Raw genomic sequence first — 26747 nt, 5'->3', positions numbered from 1 at the left:
ACTACTTACCTAATTTAGCACCACCTGGTGCCCTAACCAAAATACAGGGGGTGGTCCGCCCAGGTCTTACATAGTGTGCCTAGACAGCGAATATGCTACGGGTACATGTATGCCCGCGGGCCTCTTGCCTAAGCACTCCCAAGGTGCCTTCCCCTTCTCCCCCTGGGAACAAATGAAACAGAATATTAAACAATTTTCAAACAAACTAACAAACGACATCAAATAAGCTCTATCTGAGCAACAAACTCACAAAATATACCAACTCTCAGCAAAATCAACCTCTAGCAAAATCTCTAGCAAAATCTCTCAGAAAATCTCTCTACAAAAAGCACTCAGAAAATCTCTCTACAAAAAGCTCTCAGAAAATCTCTCTACAAAAAGCTCTCAGAAAATCTCTCTACAAAAAGCTCTCAGAAAATCTCTCTACAAAAAGCTCTCAGAAAATCTCTCTACAAAAAGCTCTCTCTCCTGAACAGAACACTGGCATTTATATATCTTCAGATGGAATGGGTAATTGGAGACAGCCGTCTTGACGAGGGGGCGGAGTCAGCTCTCCAATTAGCCATGGAGTCGACCAATCAGCTGCTTGAGGGATTTCCGGAGCCATTTCCTGAAATAAACACATGCACAAACACAAACTACAACACATAAACTGGGGAACGTAACAGTCTTCAGTACACTTTCCAAGCGTATTCAGATGGAAGTGTTGAAAGTTATCTATGGGAAATGCCTAACACCTATCAACCAATAAGCATCCAGGATCCAAACTACCCATTTTATTCTACATAATGATACCTCAAATAAATAATTAGCCACGGCAAAACTGTGTTATGAATTTTGTATAATTGGTAGGGATCATCATGTCAATAGGGCAATCAACATCTGTCCCGCTAATCTGCTCATCTGTATCACCAAAAATAGCATTTGATCCTACAAATATTGTTATTTAAAATAGCTTTAAGGTATGAGAGGAACAAGTGAGAGTCCTAAATGTTTCCCCTTTGCCACTTCTGACTGCCACGTGGACTGAATTGGCTCTCCAGGGCGTCACGTTGTTCTTAGGAAATTGCCTTTAGAGGACACACAGCATGCCACTGATGTACTTTATATGATAGACAACCTAATATACTGTCACACTTACATAATTGCTTCAGTAAGAATGTCAATGAATCTATTAATGTGTTATCGCGGAGATATCACACTTAATATATATTAAAGGTTACATTAGGTTTGATCATCACACATCAATGAACATCATAACTCACCTTCAAATACAACTAGAAGAAAAGGTTATATACACCCAAAGTTGATGTTAAATAGCCTGGCGCCAGATCTGTCTGTGCTCTTGCCAACTCCATTGTTGTCATTGTCAAGCCAAACATAACAATGAGTGACAAGGAGTTGGCATGAAAACACAAACAGACTGGCACTCAGGCAAGAGGTTATATCCCAAAGAGCTTGCACTATATTAGTAATGGCAGGGGGCATCGTTTTGGTACTTCTTGCCCCTCCATCACCTTCAAGAATTCCTTGCTTCACTACTAGTTGCAGCCCAAAATGTATTAACTACAGGTGTGAAACAAGTTATTGAGGAAACGTGTTCCATTCTCTTCATACTGAGAAGATGAACTTTCCGTTCCGAAAGACTGGACTGACCTTAACACAGATGGACCGGTGGAAAGGCTACACAGCTAAAGGAAAACCTTTCAGTACATTTAATATTCCACATTTTTTCAGATGGAGATAAGCACAGTGCCAATGGTGGCCGTGTGATCCAGACCAGAGGTGCATCTTGGATAACCTCCAACAGAAAAGAGATTCATGCCCCAATCTGAATAAAACAAGTGAATGGGAGGGAATCGTTGACAGCAATTTTACTTCAGTCAGTATGTCAAATGTGAATTACTGGTGTTGGGAGAAGGGTTGCAAGTAATCTGATTACAAAAAAAGGAATTGTTCAGTAATGTTACCAGCAAAATATTGTAATCTGTTTACATATACTTTTGAAAAACTGATTATTTGTTAAATTTTATTTATTTTTTTACAGAAAGGATGTTTGCGAAAAAAATACACTGCTCAAAAAAATAAAGGGAACACTAAAATAACACATCCTAGATCTGAATGAATGAAATATTCTTATTAAATACTTTTTTCTTTACATAGTTGAATATGCTGACAACAAAATCACACAAAAATTATCAATGGAAATCAAATGTATCAACCCATGGAGGTCTGGATTTGGAGTCACACTCAAAATTAAAGTGGAAAACCACACTACAGGCTGATCCAACTTTGATGTAATGTCCTTAAAACAAGTCAAAATGAGGCTCAGTAGTGTGTGTGGCCTCCACGTGCCTGTATGACCTCCCTACAATGCCTGGGCATGCTCCTGATGAGGTGGCGGATGGTTTCCTGAGGGATCTCCTCTCAGACCTGGACTAAAGCATCCGCCAACTCCTGGACAGTTTGTGGTGGATGGAGCGAGACATAATGTCCCAGATGTGCTCAATTGGATTCAGGTCTGGGGAACAGGCGGGCCAGTCCATAGCATCAATGCCTTCCTCTTGCAGGAACTGCTGACACACTCCAGCCACATGAGGTCTAGCATGGTCTTGCATTAGGAGGAACCCAGGGCCAACCGCACCAGCATATGGTCTCACAGAGGGTCTGAGGATCTCATCTCGGTACCTAACGAGCACATGGAGGGATGTGCGGCCCCCCAAACAAATGCCACCCCACACCATGACTGACCCACCGCCAAACCGGTCATGCTGGAGGATGTTGCAGGCAGCAGAACATTCTCCACGGCGTCTCCAGACTGTCACGTCTGTCACATGTGCTCAGTGTGAACCTGCTTTCATCTGTGAAGAGCACAGGGTGCCAGTGGCGAATTTGCCAATCTTGGTGTTCTCTGGCAAATGCCAAACGTCCTGCATGGTGTTGGGCTGTAAGCACAACCCCCATCTGTGGACGTCGGGCCCTGATACCACCCTCATGGAGTCTGTTTCTGACCGTTTGAGCAGACACATGCACATTTGTGGCCTGCTGGAGGTAATTTTGCAAGGCTCTGGCAGTGCTCCTCCTGCTCCTCCTTGCACAAAGGCGGAGGTAGCGGTCCTGCTGCTGGGTTGTTGCCCTCCTACGGCCTCCTCCACGTCTCCTGATGTACTGGCCTGTATCCTGGTAGTGCCTCCATGCTCTGGACATTACGCTGACAGACACAGCAAACCTTCTTGCCACAGCTCGCATTGATGTGCCATCCTGGATGAGCTGCACTACCTGAGCTATTGTCTATTCCATTTGCACAACAGCATGTGAAATGTATTGTCAATCAGTGTTGCTTCCTAAGTGGACAGTTTGATTTCACAGAAGTGTGACTGACTTGGAGTTACATTGTGTTGTTTAAGTGTTCCCTTTATTTTTTTGAGCAGTGTACATTACGACACCTTCCTGTTTTCTCAATGACATTCAATTTAGCATGGGAAAAAAGCGCAAGTTTAAGTTCGTTCCACCTGAGGGAGTCTGACCACAAGTCAGAGACCACTATGATGACACACAAAATGTGTTTGATGGATCCTTTTTGTCTTCTTCGAATGCCTCTTAAGGGGAAAGTAATCCAGAAGTAAATCAGATTAGGTTACTGATTACAATTTTGACACATAACTAGCAACTGCATTTACATTTACATTTACAAAGTAACCTACCCAACCCTGGTTGGGAGTATTATTTTAATTATCTCAATTTGATTTTCCTTTTTCAGGTCTCATCTCTGATCAAATGCTGGGCAGTGGAATAGCTTTATGAATCAGTCTTCTTCATGTTCTTCTCCTAGTACATTGTTGCTACTTGCTTGGCCTCTTACTAACATCTGCTGTAGTGGGCCAACCAGGAGGACAGTAACTCGGAGTCTGCATCCAAAATGTCACCCAATTCACCACCAGGGTTTGGTAGGTTACCTGTCCAAAATTGTAATCAGTAACATAACTTTTGAATTATCCAAACTCAGTAATGTAAACAGATTACATTCAGTTACTTCTGGATTACTTTCCCCTGAAGAGGCATCAGAAGAAGACCAAAAGGATCCACCAAACGCATTTGGTGTGTCATCATAGTGGTCTATGAGTTGGGCATCTCCGGCGCGGCCCACGCTTGGATTGCGTCCTACCTGACAGGTTGCTCCTACCAGGTGGCGTGGCGAGAATCTGTCTCCTCACCACGCGCTCTCACCACTGGTGTCCCCCAGGGCTCTGTTCTAGGCCCTCTCCTATTCTCGCTATACACCAAGTCACTTGGCTCTGTCATAACCTCACATGGTCTCTCCTATCATTGCTATGCAGACGACACACAATTAATCTTCTCCTTTCCCCCTTCTGATGACCAGGTGGCGAATCGCATCTCTGCATGTCTGGCAGACATATCAGTGTGGATGACGGATCACCACCTCAAGCTGAACCTCGGCAAGACGGAGCTGCTCTTCCTCCCGGGGAAGGACTGCCCGTTCCATGATCTCGCCATCACGGTTGACAACTCCATTGTGTCCTCCTCCCAGAGCGCTAAGAACCTTGGCGTGATCCTGGACAACACCCTGTCGTTCTCAACTAACATCAAGGCGGTGGCCCGTTCCTGCAGGTTCATGCTCTACAACATCCGCAGAGTACGACCCTGCCTCACACAGGAAGCGACGCAGGTCCTAATCCAGGCACTTGTCATCTCCCGTCTGGATTACTGCAACTCGCTGTTGGCTGGGCTCCCTGCCTGTGCCATTAAACCCCTACAACTCATCCAGAACGCCGCAGCCCGTCTGGTGTTCAACCTTCGCAAGTTCTCTCACGTCACCCCGCTCCTCCGCTCCCTCCACTGGCTTCCAGTTGAAGCTCGCATCCGCTACAAGACCATGGTGCTTGCCTACGGAGCTGTGAGGGGAACGGCACCTCAGTACCTCCAGGCTCTGATCAGGCCCTACACCCAAACAAGGGCACTGCGTTCATCCACCTCTGGCCTGCTCGCCTCCCTACCACTGAGGAAGTACAGTTCCCGCTCAGCCCAGTCAAAACGGTTCGCTGCTCTGGCCCCCCAATGGTGGAACAAACTCCCTCACGACGCCAGGACAGCGGAGTCTATCACCACCTTCCGGAGACACCTGAAATCCCACCTCTTTAAGGAATACCTAGGATAGGATAAAGTAATCCTTCTCACCCCCCTTAAAAGATTTAGATGCACTATTGTAAAGTGGCTGTTCCACTGGATGTCATAAGGTGAACGCACCAATTTGTAAGTCGCTCTGGATAAGAGCGTCTGCTAAATGACTTAAATGTAATGTAATGGTCTCTGACTTGTGGTCAGACTCCCTCAGGTGAAACAAACTTAAACGTGCACATTTTGCAATGCCGAATTGAACGTCACTGAGAAAACAGAAAGGTGTTTTGAATTTTTTTAAACACAATATTTTTGCTGGTAATGTTACGGAATACAGTTACAGTTTTGTAATCAGATTACATGTAACTGATTACTTTTATTCACAGTTACTCCCCAACCCTGTTCTACCTCAGGCTCTGGTCAAAGGCAGTGCACTATAGGGAATAGGGTGCCATTTGGGACACAGCCTGGTACAAGGTTTAGATTGAGGAGACAGCTGGGTGCCACAGTGAACAGGATGTTTTATTTAGCCTTTAAGGGGCCTGTGTTTCATCTGTATTTCAAGTCATCAGGTGGAAGTGAGCACACAAACACACACTGCAGTACACCTTCCCTATCAAAACAGACCCAGGACAGAATTTCAATGCATTTAGCAAAGGGCTCTACTGCTAATTTTCATTATCAGCATGAGGGCCTTGACACTCAGAAATCAGACCAAACTAAATCTAATTTTATATAATATAAAACCATGGAAAAATCTCACACAAGAACATTGCCTTGTTTCTCTCTCTGTCTCTCTGAGGTCCAACGTATCAATGCCTTCATTGCAATATCTAATATATGATAGAGTACTGTTTTGTATTTCCAAATAAAGCTACTTTCAAGTCACATCGTGTCATTTCTTGGTCAAACTAAGAACAATGATACAACACCAGAGAGACAATAGAGGTAGAGATCTAGAACTTAAAGATCATCACCCTGCTTACCTTATCATGCTTTTCTTCTGCCCCACACACACTGCTGATGTTGGGGAAAACATCAGACCATCCGTCCGCTGTACAGTTCTTGTTTATGTTTCCTGTGGATAGGAGAAAAACATTGTTTTAGCCAGCTAAATGTTTCTATTGCCTCTTCTCTAAAACCTTTAGAAATGCTTATCCAGACCCAATATTCCTTTCATAAATCATAGTCCAAGAACCATGCAGCGTGTTTATTTGTTTGGAGATGCAGGGGTTTGATTTCTCTGGTGAGTTTGATGAAAGATTTCTCTTCAGCCAAGACTATCCTCTATTGTTGTCACAGATAGTAAGCCCAATCAAGCTGACTGAACTATTGGCTTCACACACAACCCCAAAGTGAAAGGCTATGATCCCATTTTGAGCATGACAGATGATGGCTTCCATTAAAGTTTAATTAATCTTGTTTACAAGTGTTCTCATATATTTTAAAGGCTGTTTGTATATCAATATCAAATTAATATATCAAAATAATTTCTGGGTAACAAGGAAGTACCTTACTGTAATAGTTTTCCATTCAAATGGACAAAAATAGCTTTTCATCAAAAAACTATTTCTCAAGCAAGAATTTAGCTAGGACTGTCTGGGAGTGTGTAGGGGAAAACTGAAAACTATCCTTATTGTCAGAGAACTCTTTGGAAACTTCTTTGTTATTGGTCTATTAACCAGTTTACCACCTGTAATGGTCACCCGGCAAGCCAAAACTCCCATCTATGCAAACCTGCTGATTAGAAAGTCCTGTGTAGATTGTATTTTCAACCAGGAAATAACACTGATACAATTTTTTCACACTGTTACTGTTAGTTTCATCAGCTGTTGTACAATGTGATTTTTAAAAAACTGAAAAACTGAATTTTTACTGTACTGGGCCTTTAAAGGATATTCATACAGACTTTTCAAGGGCAAATAGATGTAATTTTGAGAGAGGTTTTTGTCAAAAACCACTCACTCTGGGAAGAACAATCAATTGTTCAATGCTTGATTCAAAGGAGCCTTCAACTTAGTCGGTTGAATATTGAATGTGTTTCTTCTCTTGGGTTTGGCATTCCACAGAGGTCTAGATGAGAGAATGTGTCTGGAGATATAAACGTCTGGAGTGTGCTCTGCTCTGTGGCAGGGACAGACAGGGGCAGGGGGAGAATGTAAGCGGAACAGAGGATGTGAGAGCCTGTGTTTATTCTCTCTGTGTTATTCTCGAGGAGACAATGATGACGGTCCCAAATGGCACCCTATTCCTCACGGTGCACTACTCCAGAGTCTTATCGGTCCTGGTCAAAAGTAGTGCACTCTATAGAGAATATGGTGCCATTTGGAACGCAGCCGATGGCAGTGCCTGAACCCAGTGTGCAACGTCCTGTAATGTACTTTGCCACATACTATGTATAACCACAGGCCTCTTTCTTTCTTTCTCCACTTCTGTGATCGGAATGAGCATGTCTCACTCCATTAGTCTACTCTACACAGACCCTGCCACAGCAGCCTGCCTAGCCATAGGTTTGACGAGTGCTATAGGGTTTCCCAGAGGTTTCTGTTACAAATAAGTCTTCCAAGCCAATTTACATGCCCAACTCGTCCTTTCCAAATCAATTTCACACAGCTAGTTTTAACCCAGACGTACACTATACAGACAAAAGTATGTGGACACCCCTTCAAATGAGTGGATTCAGCCACATTGGTTGTTGACAGGTGTATGAAGTCGAGCACAAAGCCATGCAATGTCCATAGACAAACATTGTCAGTAGAATGGCCTGTACTGAAGAGCACAGTGACTTTCAAAGTGGCACAGTTATAGGATACCACCTTTCCAACAAGTCAGTTCATCAAATTTCTGCCCTGCTATAGCTGCCGACTCAGCCGTGAAGTGGTAGCTCACAGAAAGGGACCGTCAGTTGCTGAAACGCATACGGCAAAAAAATGTGTCGATCCTCCGATGTAACACTTACTACTGAGTTCCAAACTGCCCCTGGAAGCAACATCAGCACAATAACTGTTCGTCGGGAGCTTCATTAAATGGGTTTCCATGGCCGAGCAGCCACACACAAGCCTAAGATCACCATGGTCAATGCCAAGCATCGGCTGGAGTGGTGTAAAGCTCGCCGCCATTAGACTCTGGAGCAGTGGAAACGCAACATTTGGCAGTCCAATTAGTGAATCTGGGTTTGGCGGATGCCAGGAGAACACTACCTGCCCCAATGCATAGTGCCAACTGTAAAGTTTGGTGGAGGAGGAATAATGGTCTCGTGCCGTCTTTCATGCTTCTGGCTAGGCTCCTTGGTTCCAGTGAAGGGACATCTTAATGCTACAGCATACAACGACATTCCAGACGATTCTGTCATTCCAACTTTGTGGCAACAGTTTGGGGAAGGCCCTTTCCTGTTTCAGCACGATAATGCCCCCTTGCACAAAGCAAGGTCCATACAGAAATGGTTTGTCGAGATCGGTGTGGAAGAACTTGACTGGCCTGCACAGAGCCCTGACCTCAACCCCATTGAACACCATTGGGATGAATTGGAACGCCGACTGCGAGCCAGGCCTAATCGCCCAACATCAGTGCTCGACCTCACTAATGCTCGTGGCTGAATGGAAGCAAGTCCCTGCAGCAATGTTCCAACATCTAGTCGGAAGCCTTCCCAGAAGAGTGAAGGCTGTTATAGCAGCAAAAGGAGGACCAACTCCATATTAATGCTTATGATTTTGGAATGAGATGTTCGACGAGTAGGTTTCCACATACTTTTGGCCATTTAGTGTATCTTGAATGTGGGGAGTTCATCATAGGACTGGAACCTGTCTTCAAGAGAATACGATAATCTAACAGCATAATCCATAATTTATCATCCTCTTTGTCTGGGTAATTAGTTTGTAATGAATGAAGTGTCCGTGCAGATTCATCCAGACTGATGGGAAGGAGGAGAGCTCCACAGCATCCTAGTCTGCCACACGGGCCATTGGAGATTGTGGAGTGAGCAGACGTGATTCATTTTTGCCTCTAGTCCATGCAGTGCAGAACATATTCTCTGAACCTTGCTTGGTACAATTCACCATGATTCAGTGCCACACTATATAAAAAAGAACGATACAGACTTGGGGGCCATTTTTGTCCTTGCCTTTCAATTCACTCCAAAAGGTAGAACATCTACATTACACTGGTCTATACACCTCAGTAATTCTGTGAAATGAGAAACATGGGTCTGGTGTGACTCCAAAGCCCGAACATAGCGTGAGCTTTAACCCGAAAGAAAACGTACATAACATTGTAGTGTAGCTTTAGATATCACAGACCACATCAGAACATTGCTTGAGGAATATCTCAAACTACCCTTTCATCTGGGCCTGGGTTTGAGAACAGAACACTCCAGAAATGTTACTTTGCCATTGATATCAAAATGAAAAAATACAATACTTTACCATTTCTGCCAAAAAACATCTTGAGCACTCTGGGGCACTCTCTAGTGACAGTCTCTCCAACCTCTGCACGGTCCCAACATGCTATGTTATCCCAGATCGCTTTGCATCCCACTCCTGTCAAGAGATCAGACAGCAGCGTCTTAGAAAAATACAACAATTTAAGTAAATAAAACATGTTTATCTAAACTCTGCCTTCTGCAACTGTTGACATTGTGATTCAAGACCATACCCTCTACAGCAGGGCTCTCTAACCCTGTTCTTGAAGAGCTACCCTCCTGTAGGTTTTCCAAACCCAAGTTGTAACTAACCTGATTCAGCTCATCAACCAGCTAATTATTAGAATCAGGTGTGTTCGATTAGGGTTGGAGAGAAAATTTACAGGATGGTAGCTCTCCGGGAACAGGGTTGGAGAGCCATGCTACAGTGCCTTCGGAAAGTATTCAGACCCCTTGACTTTTTCCACATTTTGTTACGCTACAGTCTTATTCTCAAATTGATTAAGTGAATAAAAAAATCCTCAGCGATCTACACACATAACCCCACTAATGACAACGCGAAAATAGGTTTTTAGAAAACCTTATTTACTTAAGTATTCAGAGCCTTTGATATGAGACTCAAAATTGAGCTCAGGTCCATCCTGTTTCCATTGATCATCCTTGAGATGTTCCTCCAACTTGATTGGAGTCCACCTGTGGTAAATTCAATTGATTGGACATGATTTGGAAAGGCACACACCTGTCTACTGTATATAAGGTCCCACAGTTGACAGTGCATGTCAGAGCAAAAACCAAGCCATGAGGTCGAGACAGGATCAGCGGCAGGGACTGGGAGACTAGTCAGGATCGAGGCAAAGATGAACGGAAAACAAAGTACAGAGAGATCCTTGATGAAAACCTGCTCCAGAGCACTCAGGACTGGGGGGGGAAGGTTCACCTTCCAACAGGACAATGACCCTAAGCACACAGCCAAGACAACGCAGGAGTGGCTTCAGGACAAGTCTCTGAATGGCCCAGCCAGAGCCCGGACTTGAACCAGATTGAACATCTCTGGAGAAACCTGAAAATATCTGTGAAGGAACGCTTCCCATCCGACCTAACAGGGCTTGAGAGGATCTGCAGAGAAGAATAGGAGAAACTCCCCAAATACAGGTGTGCCAAGCTTGTAGTGTCATACCCAAGAAGACTTGAGGCTGTAATCGCTGCCAAAGGTGCTTCAACAAAGTTTTGAGTAAAAGGTCTAAATACTTATGTAAATGTGATACTTCAGTTTGAAATGTTTTATAAATTAGCAAAAAATTCTAAAAAACTGTTTTTGCTTTGTCATTATGGGGTTTTGTGTGTAGCTTGATGAGGAGAAAAACTATTTAAATCCATTTTAGGAAAAGACTAACAAAATGTGGAAAAAGGCAAGGGGTCTGAAAATTTTCAGAGGGATAACATCATAGAATTATTGAACATGATCAATGCCTCACGTACTGTAGTGTAGACACAATATACAATATACACTACACAATACAGCAGGGTCTTTCAGAATGAAAGGTAGTCCATTAGGCTGCTGGTGTTTGGAACAATATGATAGACTCTCTGTGTGGGAGTGAAAGTGGCTAAATGTGTGACTCTATTTGCTTCACCAATGTCAGGAGGAGGACCACGGTTGAGAAAGCCTTTCGCTGAAACTTGATTCCTGAAATGGCTTGTTATGAAACAAAAGGGTGTGAAAGTCCCAAGGGCAGACTTAACAGTCAAACCCTTTTAAGCCACTTAGTGGAAAAATGGAGCGCTTAAGCTCAGTAAAACGTAGCTAGCAGAGAGAAAACACCAGTAAACAACGTGGCTCTATCAAAAGAAACCTTTTAACTAACATCAGATAAAAATAATTAAATGAAAACAAAATTGTGAAACCCAGACAAAAAAAATACATATTCATGATGTGACCCACATGAGTGGTATAATGTGTGTCCTCCTGCGTCTCAAATGGCACCCTATTCCCTTATAATGCACAGGGCTCTGGTCAAAAGTAGTGCATTATAGGGGATAGAGTGACATTTGGGACACACACAATGATATTATTTTAAGTGCAGCTCCTGCTTGCTGTATGGTATCTTCATAACTGTGATTCAGTGCATGGTAATGGCAGTTTTGTAACACACTTTTAGATGATACTGTTGAGCACTTTGCCACCCACAGTGCGCACTGGCGCTAATCAACGCATAGATTTCTTTCATAAATGTTTCATAATCACATTGGGCTTTAGAACAAGAACAAATCAATTATCGATTTGCATTAAGCATGGCTTCATTCCAGTACCAGGGTAACTGACGCATGAAATCCTGGCTCCCTTTAATGTTGACCTGGATGCTCTCTATACTTTCATACTACAGTTGGCTCAGTTAGTATGAGCATGGTGCCAGCAACGTCATGGTCGTGGTTTATATTCCCCCTGTTACCACCCATATGAAAAGGTATACATCTATTAATGAAGTCAAATTGTTTTGTGTTCTCTTTTGTGTCCTTTTATGTTCAGAAAAATGATTTGTTCCTGCTGTAACTGGGTACTTTCAATGCATATTGTACTTAATATTGTCTATAAGAACTGTTTTATACCTATGCTCATGTTATGGTGAAAGAAGGCAATGGTACATTGCAAAATAACGTATCATTTAAACTATACACGTTGTTTTCATTTTTGCGGCAAAGACTAAGTGTCTTGTCTTTGATAACGTGCACTAATTCCCTTGACAGTTCACAGTAACTCTACATCCAATTAGTTTAAATTATGTAGCACAGCCTGGGTTACAACTCCCAGTAAAGTGTCAACATAGTGAGTCGGCAGCATGGTGGAGCTGCCAGGCATGAAGTTTAGTTTAATAATAATAATAAGAAGAAAAATAAATCATTAAAACTGCAAGCAGAAATGCCAGGGTTCAAGCTGTGGGCCCACTGTGCTACCATCAGGACAAACTCGACACATTGCCCTAGGATGAGCTACTTCTGTAATCCATACCATGCTTGCCAAATATCAGAACTAAAACATCAAACAGATCATGCAATATGTCTTTGATGTATTTTGGACCAATTGTAATGATGTTGACTACTTTAAATGTCTTCTTCTCCAGAACCACTGGACCGATCTGCACCAAATTTGGTACATGTATCCATGTTTCTGGCTCAAACAATATGGCCTCTATGAGCCAATGAGCTTGCATTCATGTTTTTTTTCTGTCCAACAGAGTCACCATGCAATCATACTATACAGGTTAGCTAGACTCATATCCCTGAGCATGTGTGCCAGATTTGAGTCAAACAGATAAAGATATATAAATATGTGCCTGTTTCAGCGTCACCGTGTGATCGATCTGAATGTTCCTGCATATGTTGAGTCTTGACAGTGTTTGGAACATGTATACCAAGTTTGGTTACAATACAAATATCTGTGTCTGATAAAGATGCATTAATGTGCCAGACCACACCCACATTCATGTCTATTGGTTACTAGTAGTCATGTTGTTTGACCTTGGTCCATAGATGCCGTATGTTAAGGTTCATCCAGATCAACCCAGTGGTTCCAGAGGAGATTTAAGTGTTTTTAACTCACTTCTAACTGGTGGAAAATCCATCATGGCGAACCTTATGGGTCATTGAGGCAACTTTGTTCCTTGTGAGAAGAGGGACCGATTTACTACATTTCAGGACTCTACGTCATATGGGGTGAGGGACGTGATGTTTCAATGTTTGCAACTTCAATCGCCTGTTATAGAGCCACCTTGTGGCCAATTGGCACGGCATTGCATGAGAGGGTGTGGACTATGGGCCTTTACCATCATGTCAAGTCGCACCGTCCTCGGCTTTACCATCTCACAATCATTTGCATGTTAAATTAACTTGCAAGAACAACCGGTATAATGATAATGAACGGCAACAAATACAATCGCTTCACTCGCTTGAACCCTAAATTATAGAGAGTCTGCTCATAGGCATGAGCTATAAAACATTCTATATGTACAACATTTACTTCAAGATAGCTAAAGTGTGAGCTATTCAGATTGTAATATTAAGTGCCAATACAGCAAAGGTTTGTGGTCACAATCTGAATTGTGGCGCTTATCTGGACTAGGAAACACTGTACAACTACTAAAGGTCTTCATTGAATTTGACATTTACGTTTCAAAGGCACTCGAATAATAGGTGACATTTCATATTTTCGTTTAAAAGTTTCATCAAAGTAATTTAGTTGAGTGACCTAAAAATCTATGTAGCTTGTACTCTTTCACCACTAATCAAAATATGCAGTCGGTTTCCATTCCCGAAATATTCAGAAATCTATTTTCAACCCATGGTTTATTCTGTCAAATGAGAAGAGATGAATGGGAAATCAAAATATTCTGTGATGTCACCTTTGGAGTAATTTGAAGATTCTTCGTCCCTCAGCTTCACAAGACATTCTTCCTGGTCTGTTTCAAGCTCCAGGAGGAAGTTACATGTTGGATGCCTTCCACTCACCTAAAATAAAAAATGCAATATAATTTTTATTCAAATGAATTGAGTCGTATTTTGAGATCATATTAAAGAGATCAATTGCGTTGTAGAAAGAAAGGTGTAGTTCATTTATGTTGTAGATTCAATACATTTTTTCACAGGACATCATATATTTTCTTAAGCAGCAGAATGCAGGGAAACACCATTGAACAAGACATCCACAATATCAGGGACGGGTTATACATCAGCTGTTCTACATCACATAAATCGAATCATGTTTTAAATACATTTATTTTATGTTTTTAAATGGACACAGCAGTTCATGATAACACCACCTTACTAACTATATAGGTTAGTTGAGAGAGAGAGAGAGATAGAATGAAAGAATAAATAAATGAATGAGAAGTTTTACTGGAGGAGAGAGATTCCCATTAGAGGTAGAACAAAATCGATGGTGAGAAAAATGGCTAAACTTGTCACATGGAGAAGATAGATAGAATAACCAATATGTTTATGCATCATGACATTCCACACTAAACAACCAGTGTTAGTATATGGTTTTGGGAGATAGGACGGTAGGGAATTCCTTGACAAACACCTTCAGCATTCTAAATGGGAACTGTATACATTCCCTAGATCCCCTGAAGGGTTTCAGACATATGTGATGACATACAGTATGTGTGGCTGTGTGTTGAGGTTGTGTGTGAGTGGGTGTGCATCAGTGTGTGTGTGTGAGTGTGTGTGTGTGTGTGTGTGTGTGTGTGTGTGTGTGTGTGTGTGTGTGTGTGTGTGTGTGTGTGTGTGTGTGTGTGTGTGTGTGTGTGTGTGTGTGTGTGTGTGTGTGTGTGTTAACCACGTTAGGCCCTTTCTGGAGGATTCAAGTGCAGTAAAAAGGTGATGATGGCCTGAGTGTAAAGAACAGAATAGTCCAACTGGGCATTGTGCCATTATGAGGTGTGCTGGAGGAAGAGAGTGGCCTGAAAACATGACTGAACATCAGAATGAACTGTCGTTTCTGAATTGACCCAATCCCTGCCAGGAGAAACAATTGGCATGTCACAGAAAGGGTGAGAGACACACTGTGTGCCGCAGAGAGCACACCTCAGGGGACACACACACAGCACCAAGTAGCATTGTCAGAAGCGTTAACAAGCAATCGGGGGCACCAAGCAGAAGAGACCTCAGACTGGGTCAATAGGCCCTCAATTCTGCATCCAAAATGCATCCCTATTCCCTACATATTGTACTACTTTTGACCAGAGCCCTATGGACCAAAGTCAAAAGTAGTATACCACTCTCCCCTATGTATTTGGACAGAGATGCTAAAACTATTTATTTGTCTCTACACTCCAGCATTTTAGATTTGAGATCAAAGATCAAAAACTTTCATTTGAGCGTATTTTCAAATATATCTGTTTTACTGTTTAGAAATTAAAGCACTTTATATACAATATCTAGTCCCCCCCATTTGAAGGTGTCATACTTAGAAGAAAATAATTATAGTGTATTACATTTAGTAAAAAGTTTAGCATTTGGTCCCATATTCCTAGTACGGAATGACTACATCAAGTTTGTGACTAACAAACTTGTTGGATGCATTTGCAGTTTGTTTTGTTTGTATCCAATTATGTTGTGCCAAATAGAAATGAATGGTTAATAATGTATTGTATCATTTTGGAGTCACTTTTATTGTAAATAAGAATAGAATATGTTTCTGAACACCTCTACATGAATGTGGATGCTATCATGATTACGGATAGTCCTGAATGAATTGTGAATAATGATGAGTGAGAAAGTCACAGAGGCATAAATATCATAACCCCCCAAAATGCTAACCTCCCTGATTATTGTAATGGTGAGAGGTTAGCATGTCTTTTGGACATGATCTTTGTGCATCTGTAACTTTCTCATTCATCATTACTCACGATTCATTCATGATTATCCATAACTTTTCACTGCAGTGGGCTAAATCAGGGTCACACAGTGTTTCTTGGTAGTCAAACAAATCTACTTTGAAACAAAAGTATACACCTCACACACATGGTTATGGGCTTAAAAAGGAGAAGACATCTATTCCTTGTCAGAGAGAGTTGAAATGTATTCCATTTTGAATTTGCATCCTAATAATACAGTATATACTTCACAGAGGACAAAAATATAACAAAACTGTTTGACATAGAAACACCAGATTTTAGTCCGTTTTTGGAAATAATCTTTATTAATCATGAAATTATAAAAAATATGAATAACATTTCATCCATGAGGCCAAAGAGAGCACTTTTGATCATTGACTGCAGGAAAGGGCTACATCCAAAATGCTGAAATATAGAGCTAAATTAAACGTTTTAGCTTCTCTGTCCAAATAAATACGTAGGACAGTGCATATATGAAAAAGGGTTCTGTTTGGGACAAAGGCAATGTCAGAGACGCAAACTCGGTCTCAACCTTTAAGTCTTTACTGAAGACTCATCTCTTCAGTGGGTCATATGATTGAGTGTAGTCTGGCCCAGGAGTGGGAAGGTGAACGGAAAGGCTCTGGAGCAACGAACCGCCTTTGCTGTCTCTGCCTGGCCGGTTCCCCTCTTTCCACTGGGATTCTCTGCCTCTAACCCTATTACAGGGGCTGAGTCACTGGCTTACTGGGGCTCTCTCATGCCGTCCCTGGAAGGGGTGCGTCACCTGAGTGGGTTGATTCACTGATGTGGTCATCCTGTCTGGGTTGGCGCCCCCCCCTTGGGTTGTGCCATGGCGGAGATCTTTGTGGGCTATACTCAGCCTTGTCTCAGGATGGTAAGTTGGTGGTTGAAGATATCCCTCTAGTGGTGTGGGGGCTGTGCTTTGGCAAAGTGGGTGGGGTTATATCCTTCCTGTTTGGCCCTGTCTGGGGTTGTCCTTGGATGGGTCCACAGTGTCTCCTGACCCCTCCTGTCTCAGCCTCCAGTATTTATGCTGCAGTAGTTTATGTGTCGAGGGGCTAGGGTCAGTTTGTTATATCTGGAGTACCTCTCTTGTCCTATTCGGTGTCCTGTGTGAATCTAAGTGTGCGTTCTCTAATTCTCTCCTTCTCTCTTTCTTTCTCTCTCTCGGAGGACCTGAGCCCTAGGACCATGCCCCAGGACTACCTGACATGATGACTCCTTGCTGTCCCCAGTCCACCTGGCCGTGCTGCTGCTCCAGTTTCAACTGTTCTGCCTTATTATTATTGACCATGCTGGTCATTTATGAACATTTGAACATTTTGGCCATGTTCTGTTATAATCTCCACCCGACACAGCCAGAAGAGGACTGGCCACCCCACATAGCCTGGTTCCTCTCTAGGTTTCTTCCTAGGTTTTGGCCTTTCTAGGGAGTTTTTCCTAGCCACCGTGCTTCTACACCTGCATTGCTTGCTGTTTGGGGTTTTAGGCTGGGTTTCTGTACAGCACTTTGAGATATCAGCTGATGTACGAAGGGCTATATAAATACATTTGATTTGATTTGATGACTAATATGACTTCCGGACTCTAAGGCAAACACACAGAACTACACTACACTCACAGTCGAAGATGCATTCAAAAGAAACTACATCGCACTTGAAGCAGAATGTTTCCCCTGGCTGACTAGGAAGGGTATTGAGGGCATTGCTACCTTTCGTGTGCAGTGAGAGAGGAGATATTGACTCTCACACCCGGGACTCTCACAGTTTCACCCCAAAATGGCAGTGACTGTCAGATGCTCCCACCACTGACCTATCTCTGACAGAGAGTCAATGACCCACTCCCAGTCAGCTAAAGGGCCATTTAAATTAAGCTGCACACAACACACCACTAATTACTGGGTCTACTAACCGTCGCCTAGGCCGTTACAACTAGGCTCCGTCCCCAATGGCATTCTATTTCCTTTAAAGGGTACTATTTAGTGCACTATTTAGGGAATAGGGTGCCATTTGGGACATACCATATCTGTAGCCACACACATTGGTGTTAATGCAGCAGCAATCCCATCCACTGTATGTTTTGCTAAAGCAAATGTATTTTAACGCTTCTTTGCTCCACCAAATTGTGGTACCACACGCATTCAATTGGAAGGCCATTGGCGGTAGAAGATATTGCTCTGATTAATTCTTAGTATTCTGTCAGAGAGGGAGAGAGAGAGAGGAAGTGGAGAGTATGTAAGACATCTTAGTGAGTGCAACTCAACGCAGACCTTCAGGCTAAAAATGTGAGAGCCTAACATTTTGATATGAAATGTATTGCGCTGCCATTACTATACCCCACAGCTGATTTGTAACTAACAAAGCTAAAAACACTGAAGCACTGGGGACAGACAGTAAGCCTTTGCACTTCTTATGCATAAACAAACTTCACAGCTTTTTATTGAATCATCCTCTATCCAAAAATATGTTTTGATTCCTACAATAATATCAAATAAATCCATAATGTTCATCACCTTCCCCTAACAGATGAATCTGTTGTCCAGTGATGCTCTGTAAACAGTTTATCGGTCTATAGCCAGATGGACTTGTGAACCCAAGACTGGTACATAGCAGCTTTACACTAATCATACTGATTTGGCACATACTGTATTAAATCTGTGACATAATAGTAATTCATTCGATGAAAGACAGTGGCTAGAACTTGCTATTTCACAATTCACATTGACCTGAGACTGCATGGGACATGCTTTTGTAAAGCACAATCAGGTGAGATTAGAACGCACTGACTATTGAATGAGACTAACTGTGTGTTCGACAGATCCAACATGCTTTATACTTGAGAGTCAAGGGCGTGTCATTGAAATCAGCAACCATTTCAATTAGCTGTCATGTCCATGTACAGGACACTTGCACATCTAGACAGCTGTTGATCATGATCTGCTGATTGGGATCTTTGGAAGTACAGGATCATCATGAGAGTCTGCCAATTACCTGCACAGAGTACATTTCAGAAATGAAAAGAGAAGGCCAATTTTACTAGGTCTGATTTTGAAATGATCTTTGTAGCTGCTTACAGACAGCGCATACAAATGATGCTCAGATAGGTATTTCTGTACGGTACAATATGACCTCCATATCATCGATTACAAAGTAAGCACTGTGTGTTATATTAAACATTAACACATACTGTAGATAGTCCGCCTCAACATACAGTGATGAAGATTTCTATGAAGTTACGCCACTGTAGAGAGATGGGGTGTACATGCAAAATACATCAACATTCTCAGTAGCTACTGTACTTGTTGAATTTCTATACAAATCCATATTAATATGTGATAAATGAATGATTATTTGCTGATTTGTCTAAATACAATATCCAGAGAAAGCTCTGCTTTCCTCAGGTTGGTTGGAGGAGAACTATCATGACATAAAATACACAAAATATTCAACTTATTTTGAGAGAGGGGGTTCGTTCGTCCTGGCAATAGTCCTGCCCTCTAGCACTATGTGAAGATGGGTCAAAACTGGAGAGTCTATTTGTATCAAGAACATTTGCACTCTACCAAACCTAAAGGTGCAGCGGTACATGAGGTCTCGCTACAGCATGTTCTGAACAGATAGGAGCACCTGTGTGCTACAGACACTGAACATGCCTGAGGTGCATTACAGCATATTATGTACCAGTGTGATAGCCTGGTCTCAGACCTGTTTGTGCTTTTGCCAACAGCATTGCTCCTTGTCAAGCCAAACAGCATGACAATGGATGACACAGTTGCTAGCATGATAGCACAAACAGACTGGCACTCGGGCTACCAGTGTGCTATAGAGAACAAACCTGTTGCGATCTGCTTGCCTAATCAGATGGTGAAGTCTGGCGTGTTTCAGGTGACCCATATGAAGTGGGACTTGAAGCAAAGTAAAAAAGTACTAGAATGGGGCTTGAAAAGTCTAAACCTGTTAGACCATGTTAGACCATGCAGTTTACTCCAGTTTTCAGAGTTGAACATCTTTGTGTGAGAGGGGTTCTACCATAGAATCTCTATGGCTTCTACTTTCCAACTTTTTGTGTAATGTTAACAACAAGAGTATTTCTAGGTAAATCATTCTCACGAGTCACATCATTACATCAGAATACACTGCGTCGAACAGACACTGAACAGCTGCTATCTCTTGTTCTGATGGGTATAAGCTCATTACATGCACTATGGGACCAGACTCCCATTCACACCTGTGTCCCGATCACTCTGCCACACATTGGGGGCACAGCCAACATAGGCACAGCATTGCATGGGTAAATTCCATAGAGGTAGATAGAGGACTCTTGTGCCCGAAAGACGGTTTTAACATGGGCAGCGCCATGGAGGACTTTCACCATTTTCAAGTAGTCAACAGGGTGGGAATTCCTATGGGTTAAGGAAGGATCACATAATTCCATCCAGGTCATCAGGAAGGATCAGCCAATGAAGTATACTTTTGTGCCAACGTTCCAAAACTGTGGTGGCAGTAAATCATCAACCTTGGCTTTGTCCTTTATCCTCGTCTTTTCAGTTCGCTGCAGCTAGCGACTGGAACGAGCTGCAACAAACACTCAAACTGGACAGTTTTATCTCAATCTCGTCATTCAAAGACTCAATCATGGACACTCTTAATGACAGTTGCGGCTGCTTTGCGTGATGTATTGTTGTCTCTACCTTCTTGCCCTTTGTGCTGTTGTCTGTTCCCAATAATGTTTGTACCATGTTTTATGCTGCTACCATTTTGTGTTGCTACCATGTTGTTGTCATGTTGTGTTGCTAACATGCTGTGTTGTCATGTGTGGCTGCCTTGTTATGTTGTTGTCTTAGGTCTCTCTTTATGTAGTGTTGTGTTGTCTCTCTTGTCGGGGTGTGTGTTTTGTCCTATATTTCATTTATTTAAAAAAAGAAAATGTATCCCAGCCCTGTCCCAAAAGTAGGCCTTTTGCCTTTTGGTAGGCCGTCATTATAAATAAGAATTTGTTCTTAACTGACTTGCCTAGTTAAATAAAGGTAAAATAATATAAATAAATTATACCTGTTCAAACAACACACTCCAGGTGGCGGTATGCACCTTTTCAGTTTTTTTTTTTACCAACGCATAGACGGGCTGGTTGTTTAGCAACAAAACCGACGTGTCTTCAACTATGGGGCAAAACAGAAGGGGTTGGCTTAGATTGTTGACAACATGTAAACTACATTTCGTGTCCAATGTTTATTGAAAAGACAAATACATTTTCACAATGAACACTTGTCTCTCAAGTACATCGTTACAATTGTTGGTTAGCTAGGTATCGAATTTTGCCGATATTGGCATAGACATGACATCAGTCACCCCAAAACAAGACATTGTATCAAGAACAAGATAAAACTAGCTGAAACGAGCCACCTACAATTCCACACATGGCAGCTTCTTGTCATTGTTGCTAGCTATCTGGCCATCCAAAATCACAACAACACACATACTTCTGCTCATTGAAGCGTGCACATAGTTTTTCGTGACATTGTCAGCTAACCCATCAATAGAAGTATAAAAAAATGTACTTCTTAAAAATTGAGATTGCCTCAATGGCGCTGTCCATGCTCTCACAGACACCACAATGCGACTGATACAATATTATGTCCTCTAACTATATCTATGGTCAATTCAGAGCAGTCCTTGAGGGGTAGATAATGAGGATGCTAGTTAGCTGAAAGATGAAATTACCTAGTCTAGAATTTGACCTGTAATGTGGATGAAAAGGGAAGAGGGCACTCCAATGTCGGCATTATGGCAAAATCTTGATGTTTTGAAGACCACAACCCTATTCATTACTGCTATGTGTTTATATCATATCTCTTTGGACTGTGAAAAATGCTGCTTGAATCAAGAGCTGAACTACTGTAGACTGCACAGAGCAATATCTTGTAATAAATTACAACACAGTAGTGAACACTGTACAGTTTCCTAGACCCTACATCGACAAAAGCCTATTAGCAAATGCACCAATCATAATGCCACACATTTGAGGTACATTTCTGTTATGTCTTTATATTTATTATGTCATATTTTCAAGCATTAGAATGCCCTTCTCTGCAATCCTTGTGCGCATTTTGATCATCACGCATAAAACGAAATATAAAATAAAAGTATTGTTGTGTCACACTTACCACAGACAGACACGTTGATAATGACAGAATAAAAGCAATCAAATATGTCATCTTAAACTCGTCGGTCACCTGCCTGTTCTTCTAAAAGAGAAAAATCTGTTTAAAACTGATGCCGGACTTCATTGATGAGAGGTCGTAATCCCATGTAAGTGACTAAGTAAGAGTGTTTTATTGAGAAGAAAAATCTAAAATCTCAAGATTTAAAAGTAAAACCAACCGGCTATGGAAATGGCTTAAATATTTTGATTTGTCAAATCCAAATACTTGACTCAGAGAGACAGAGGGAAAAACGCGCACTGCTTGTTTGTCCGCGCACACTTCTTTGGCACCTCTTCGGGTTGTTGGGAAGTCAGAGGTCTGCAGCAGACGTGTCAACTATTGCATTGAACGCTTATTTAGTAAGTCCCGAATCACCGAACTGAGCTTGGAATTTTGAAATTCCATTTCCCTGAAGCCATCAAACCCGAGAACCATCTGCACGCACCGGACAATAGTACAGCAGCACGCGCGTCCGTGGAGGGACGCTCCTTTCTCCTTGTGAACTTCGAAATGACTGAAGTCAGCTCTGCGCTGTTGTTACGCAAGGCAAAACGCGTGCACATCAGTACAAAAATGATATTGACCTCAGCTTCTAATCAGCTGATTGTTCAGGCTACTAACCACGCTCCCTTAATTTCTTGGATTTCTAATGTGGATTTTGTATACAACATGCCTAGCCTACAACACATAAATAACAGCATACTTATCGTAAATTATTTGTGTAAATTCACTTCCATGAAAGTAAGTTTCACTCATTGGATAAGTAATGTAATAGGCCATCATACAGAATAATAAAATAAAAAATGTTCATTATGGAAATTTTCCCTTCTCTTGAACATGATTTACTGTTCAAAGCTGAGCTTTGTGTGATAGTGAAGATAAACTAAAGTGACAGCACGCAAAGCCTAGAGCAAAGTCGACAGAATGATGACGAAACAATTCCTAAAGATGTATGTGATGCACAATGTTGCAACATGTACCTGAGGAGATCCTCCAACAGCAATATTTTCATTTTCAAGCCAAACTCACAATCCACATCTCAAATGAATGGACTAAAAGGTGTGTTTCAAGTACGTAAAAGATAAGGGAAAATGTAAGGCAATTTCAGATGCAATACATTTGACCTCTAAATAGCAGCAGCACTGCTTTTCTCAACCTGACAATCTCCTGTAGTTGTCCGCTCCACTCACTCCACCCTTCACCCACTGCAGCCAACTAATCATACATTCATTCCAAGACCTCTTTTTTAGTTGAGCACTGACGACACTTTGCACTGGCCCTTGTGTACTCCATAAGCATGGGATTCAATTAAGAATATCGTTTTTTTCCTTTTTATGGTTTGAGTGCCAGTACCTGCTTAACCTAGTTATGTATTTATCTAACATCCCGGCCACCATTCACCAAAGACCCTTTCACCTCCATGGTTCACTCTACACACCTTACGCAGGTCTATCCATAGTCCATTAGTCCCCTGGTCACTGATGAACGTGATAAGCAGAATAATATTCCCAAGGGGAATGGTAGGAGACAGTAGAGCCTTCGGTTTGTCATGAGGAAGAAAGGGGATGTGGGAGGCATCAGTGTAACATGGTTTGTGGAGCTGAAGCAAGGCCAATATAAGCAAGGCAGCCAGCACTGCAGAGGTCAGTGTAGCATACCTCACACTGTATCCATCATTACACTTTTCTGAAGAACAGGCTGTCTATCAGCAATGTTACATTAGCATATAGGGGTTTCATTTACCTTGAGAGTTTTGACCAGAATTAGATTTTCCCAGTGGTGGAAAAAGTACCCAATTGTCATACTTGAGTAAAAGTCTAGATACCTTAATAGAAAGTTACTTAAGTAAAATACACCCAGTAAAATACAACTTGAGCAAAAGTATAAAAATATTTCAATTTATATATACTTTGTATCAAAAGTAAAAGTATAAATCATTTCAAATTCCTTATAATTAAAAAGCACCACTTTTTTAAATGTTTATTATGGATAGCCAGGGAAACACTCCAACATAATTTAAAAACAAAGCATGTGTGTTTAGTGAGTCCGCCAGATCAGCGGCAGTAGGGATGACCGTGGACGTTCTCTTGATGAATTGTACAATTTTCCTGTCCTGATAAGCATTCAAAATGTAACAAGTACTTTTGGGTGTCAGGAAAAATGTATGGAGTAAAAAGCACATTATTTTCAATAGGAATGTAGTGAAGTAAAAGTAAAAGTTGTAGAAAATATAAATAGTAAAGTACAGATACCACAAAAAACTACTTAAGTAGTACTTTAAAGTATTTTTACTTAAGTCCTTTACACCACTGTATTTTCCCCAACATTTAACAGATAATGAACCATTACAGCGTAGTGACAGAGTTAACATATGTTCTGGGAGTGCATATTACTGTGCGAATATTTAACATATAGCCAATCAGATTACGTGGAATGAGTACTTTCAGATGTAAAAGCCATCAAGTTTCTGTTTTTAGGTGTAGTGTAATATTTACTCACAGCAGGGGATATATTTTATAGCTCAATTTCATAGTTCCAATGAAATTCATCCCCATATTTTTCGATCAATTCCACTTCCCGGCAGGAAAGTGTTCCGTTCGTGTGACCTTATCTAATCTGTAATATGATTGGTTGGACCCAGATGATGGCTGCACACATTAACTCCAACATGTGGGATTTCTTCCTGTGGTAAAACAGTACAAAGGGAGGTTATTTCAATTGAAGGCCTGTCAGCAGTTAGCACTAGACAACGGGGACATTTCAATCATTTCACAAGTTTGTCTCTTTGATGTGCAGTGTTTCGCCATGGATTTTTTTTCAGCAGTGTTACTAGCGTAAACGCAATGACATGCTAGATATTCCCATAGACCTACAGTCATTGAGCCAACGACTAACCATTTAAAAGTATGTGTCAGCAGAAATGTACAGTTCAAGTCGGAGGTTTACATACACCTTTGCCAAATACATTTAAACTCAGTTTCACAATTCCTGAAATGTAATCCCACAAACAATTCCCTGTCTTAGGTCAGTTAGGATGACCACTTTATTTTGAGAATGTGAAGTATCTGAATAATAGTAGAGAGAATGATTTATTTCAGCTTTTATTTCTGTCATCACATTCCCAGTGGGTCAGAAGTTTACATCCACTCAATTAGTATTTGGTAGCATATCCTTGAAATTGTTTAACTTCTGTAAAACATTTTGGGTCAAACGTTTCAGTTAGCCTTCCACAAGCTTCCTACAATATGTTGGGTGAATTTTGGCCCATGCCTCCTGACAGAGCTGGTGTAACTGAGTCAGGTTTGTAGGCCTCCTTGCTCGCACATGCTATTTCAGTTCTGCCCACACATTTTCTATAGGATTGAGGTCAGGGCTTTGTGATGGTCACTCCAATACCTTGACTTTGTTGTCCTTAAGCTATTTTGCCACAACTTTGGAAGTATGCTTGGGGTCATTGTCCATTTGGAAGACCCAAGCTTTAACTTCCTGACTGATGTCTTGAGATGTTGCTTCAATATATCCACATAATTTTCCTACCTCATGATGCCATCTATTTTGTGAAGAGCACCTGTCGATCCTGCAGCAAAGCAACACCACAACATGATGCTGCCACCCCAGTGCTTCACGGTTGGGATGGTGTTCTTCAGCTTGCAGGCCTCCCCCTTTTCCTCCAAACACAACGATGGTCATTATGGCCAAACAGTTCTATTTTTGTTTCATCAGACCAGAGGACATTTCTCCAAAAAGTACGATCTTTGTCCCCATGTGCAGTTGCAAACCATTGTCTGGCTTTTTATGGCGGTTTTGGAGCAGTGACTTCTTCCCTGCTGAGCGGCCTTTCAGGTTATGTTGATGTAGAACTTGTTTTACTGTGGATATTGGTTTTACTGTACCTGCTTCCTCCAGCATCTTCACAAGGTCCTTTGCTGTTGTTCTGGGATTGATTTGCACTTTTTGCACCAAAGTAGGTTCATCTCTAGGAGACAGAACGCGTCTCCTTCCTGAGCGGTATGACGACTGCGTGGTTCCATGGTGTTTATACTTGCTTACTATTGTTTGTACAGATGAACGTGGTACCTTCAGGCATTTGGAAATTGCTCCCAATGATGAACCAGAATTGTGGAGGTCTACAATTTGTTTTCTGAGGTCTTGCCTGATTTCTTTTGATTTTCCCATGATGTCAAGCAAATAGGCACTGAGTTTGAAGGTAGGCCTTGAAATACATCCACAGGTACACCTTCAATTGACTCAAATGATGTCAATTAGCCTATCAGAAGCTTCTAAAGCCATGACATAATTTTCTGGAATTGTCCAAGCTGTTTAAAGGCATAGTCAACTTAGTGTATGTAAACTTCTGACCCACTGGAATTGTGATAGTGAATTATAAGTGAAATAATCTGTCTGTACACAATTACAGGAGAAACACTGATAGGGGAAACAGGGGAAACACTGATATGGACTCCTTTGGTGACGTTTGCTACTTTTCATTGACAAACTTCAGAGGTTTCTAACATGTAAACTAGACACTAACCATGATCAATAGGTCAGTCAGCCTAAAACAATTCAATCCTGAATGCCTTACCAACCACCTTGCATC

General features: G+C 41.7%; 1 protein-coding gene and 1 long non-coding RNA gene across 2 annotated transcripts in view; both read right to left on the bottom strand.

The window, feature by feature from the left end:
• LOC115114361 (vasoactive intestinal polypeptide receptor 2-like) overlaps positions 1–22659 on the bottom strand; it is a 34718-nt gene extending 12059 nt beyond the window's left edge. The window contains exons 1-4 of the mRNA XM_029642535.2: positions 22112–22659; positions 13951–14056; positions 9558–9671; positions 6123–6214 (exon numbers count right to left, since the gene is read on the bottom strand). Of these exons, the coding sequence (XP_029498395.1) occupies positions 6123–6214; positions 9558–9671; positions 13951–14056; positions 22112–22162 (363 nt within the window). The 5' untranslated portion in view covers positions 22163–22659. The remainder of the gene's footprint in view (positions 1–6122; positions 6215–9557; positions 9672–13950; positions 14057–22111) is intronic.
• A 1764-nt stretch (positions 22660–24423) lies between these two features.
• Positions 24424–25805, bottom strand: LOC135565773 (uncharacterized). The gene is made up of 2 exons (XR_010461849.1): positions 25688–25805; positions 24424–24833 (listed from the first exon to the last, which is right to left on the bottom strand). It is a non-coding gene; the product is annotated as an uncharacterized LOC135565773 (long non-coding RNA).
• Positions 25806–26747: the final 942 nt, after the last annotated feature.

This window comes from Oncorhynchus nerka, linkage group LG9b (genome assembly GCF_034236695.1).
Source record: "Oncorhynchus nerka isolate Pitt River linkage group LG9b, Oner_Uvic_2.0, whole genome shotgun sequence".
Lineage (NCBI taxonomy): Eukaryota > Metazoa > Chordata > Actinopteri > Salmoniformes > Salmonidae > Oncorhynchus > Oncorhynchus nerka.
Note: the sequence above shows the minus strand (reverse complement) of the source record. Positions and strands in the feature narration are given on the sequence as shown.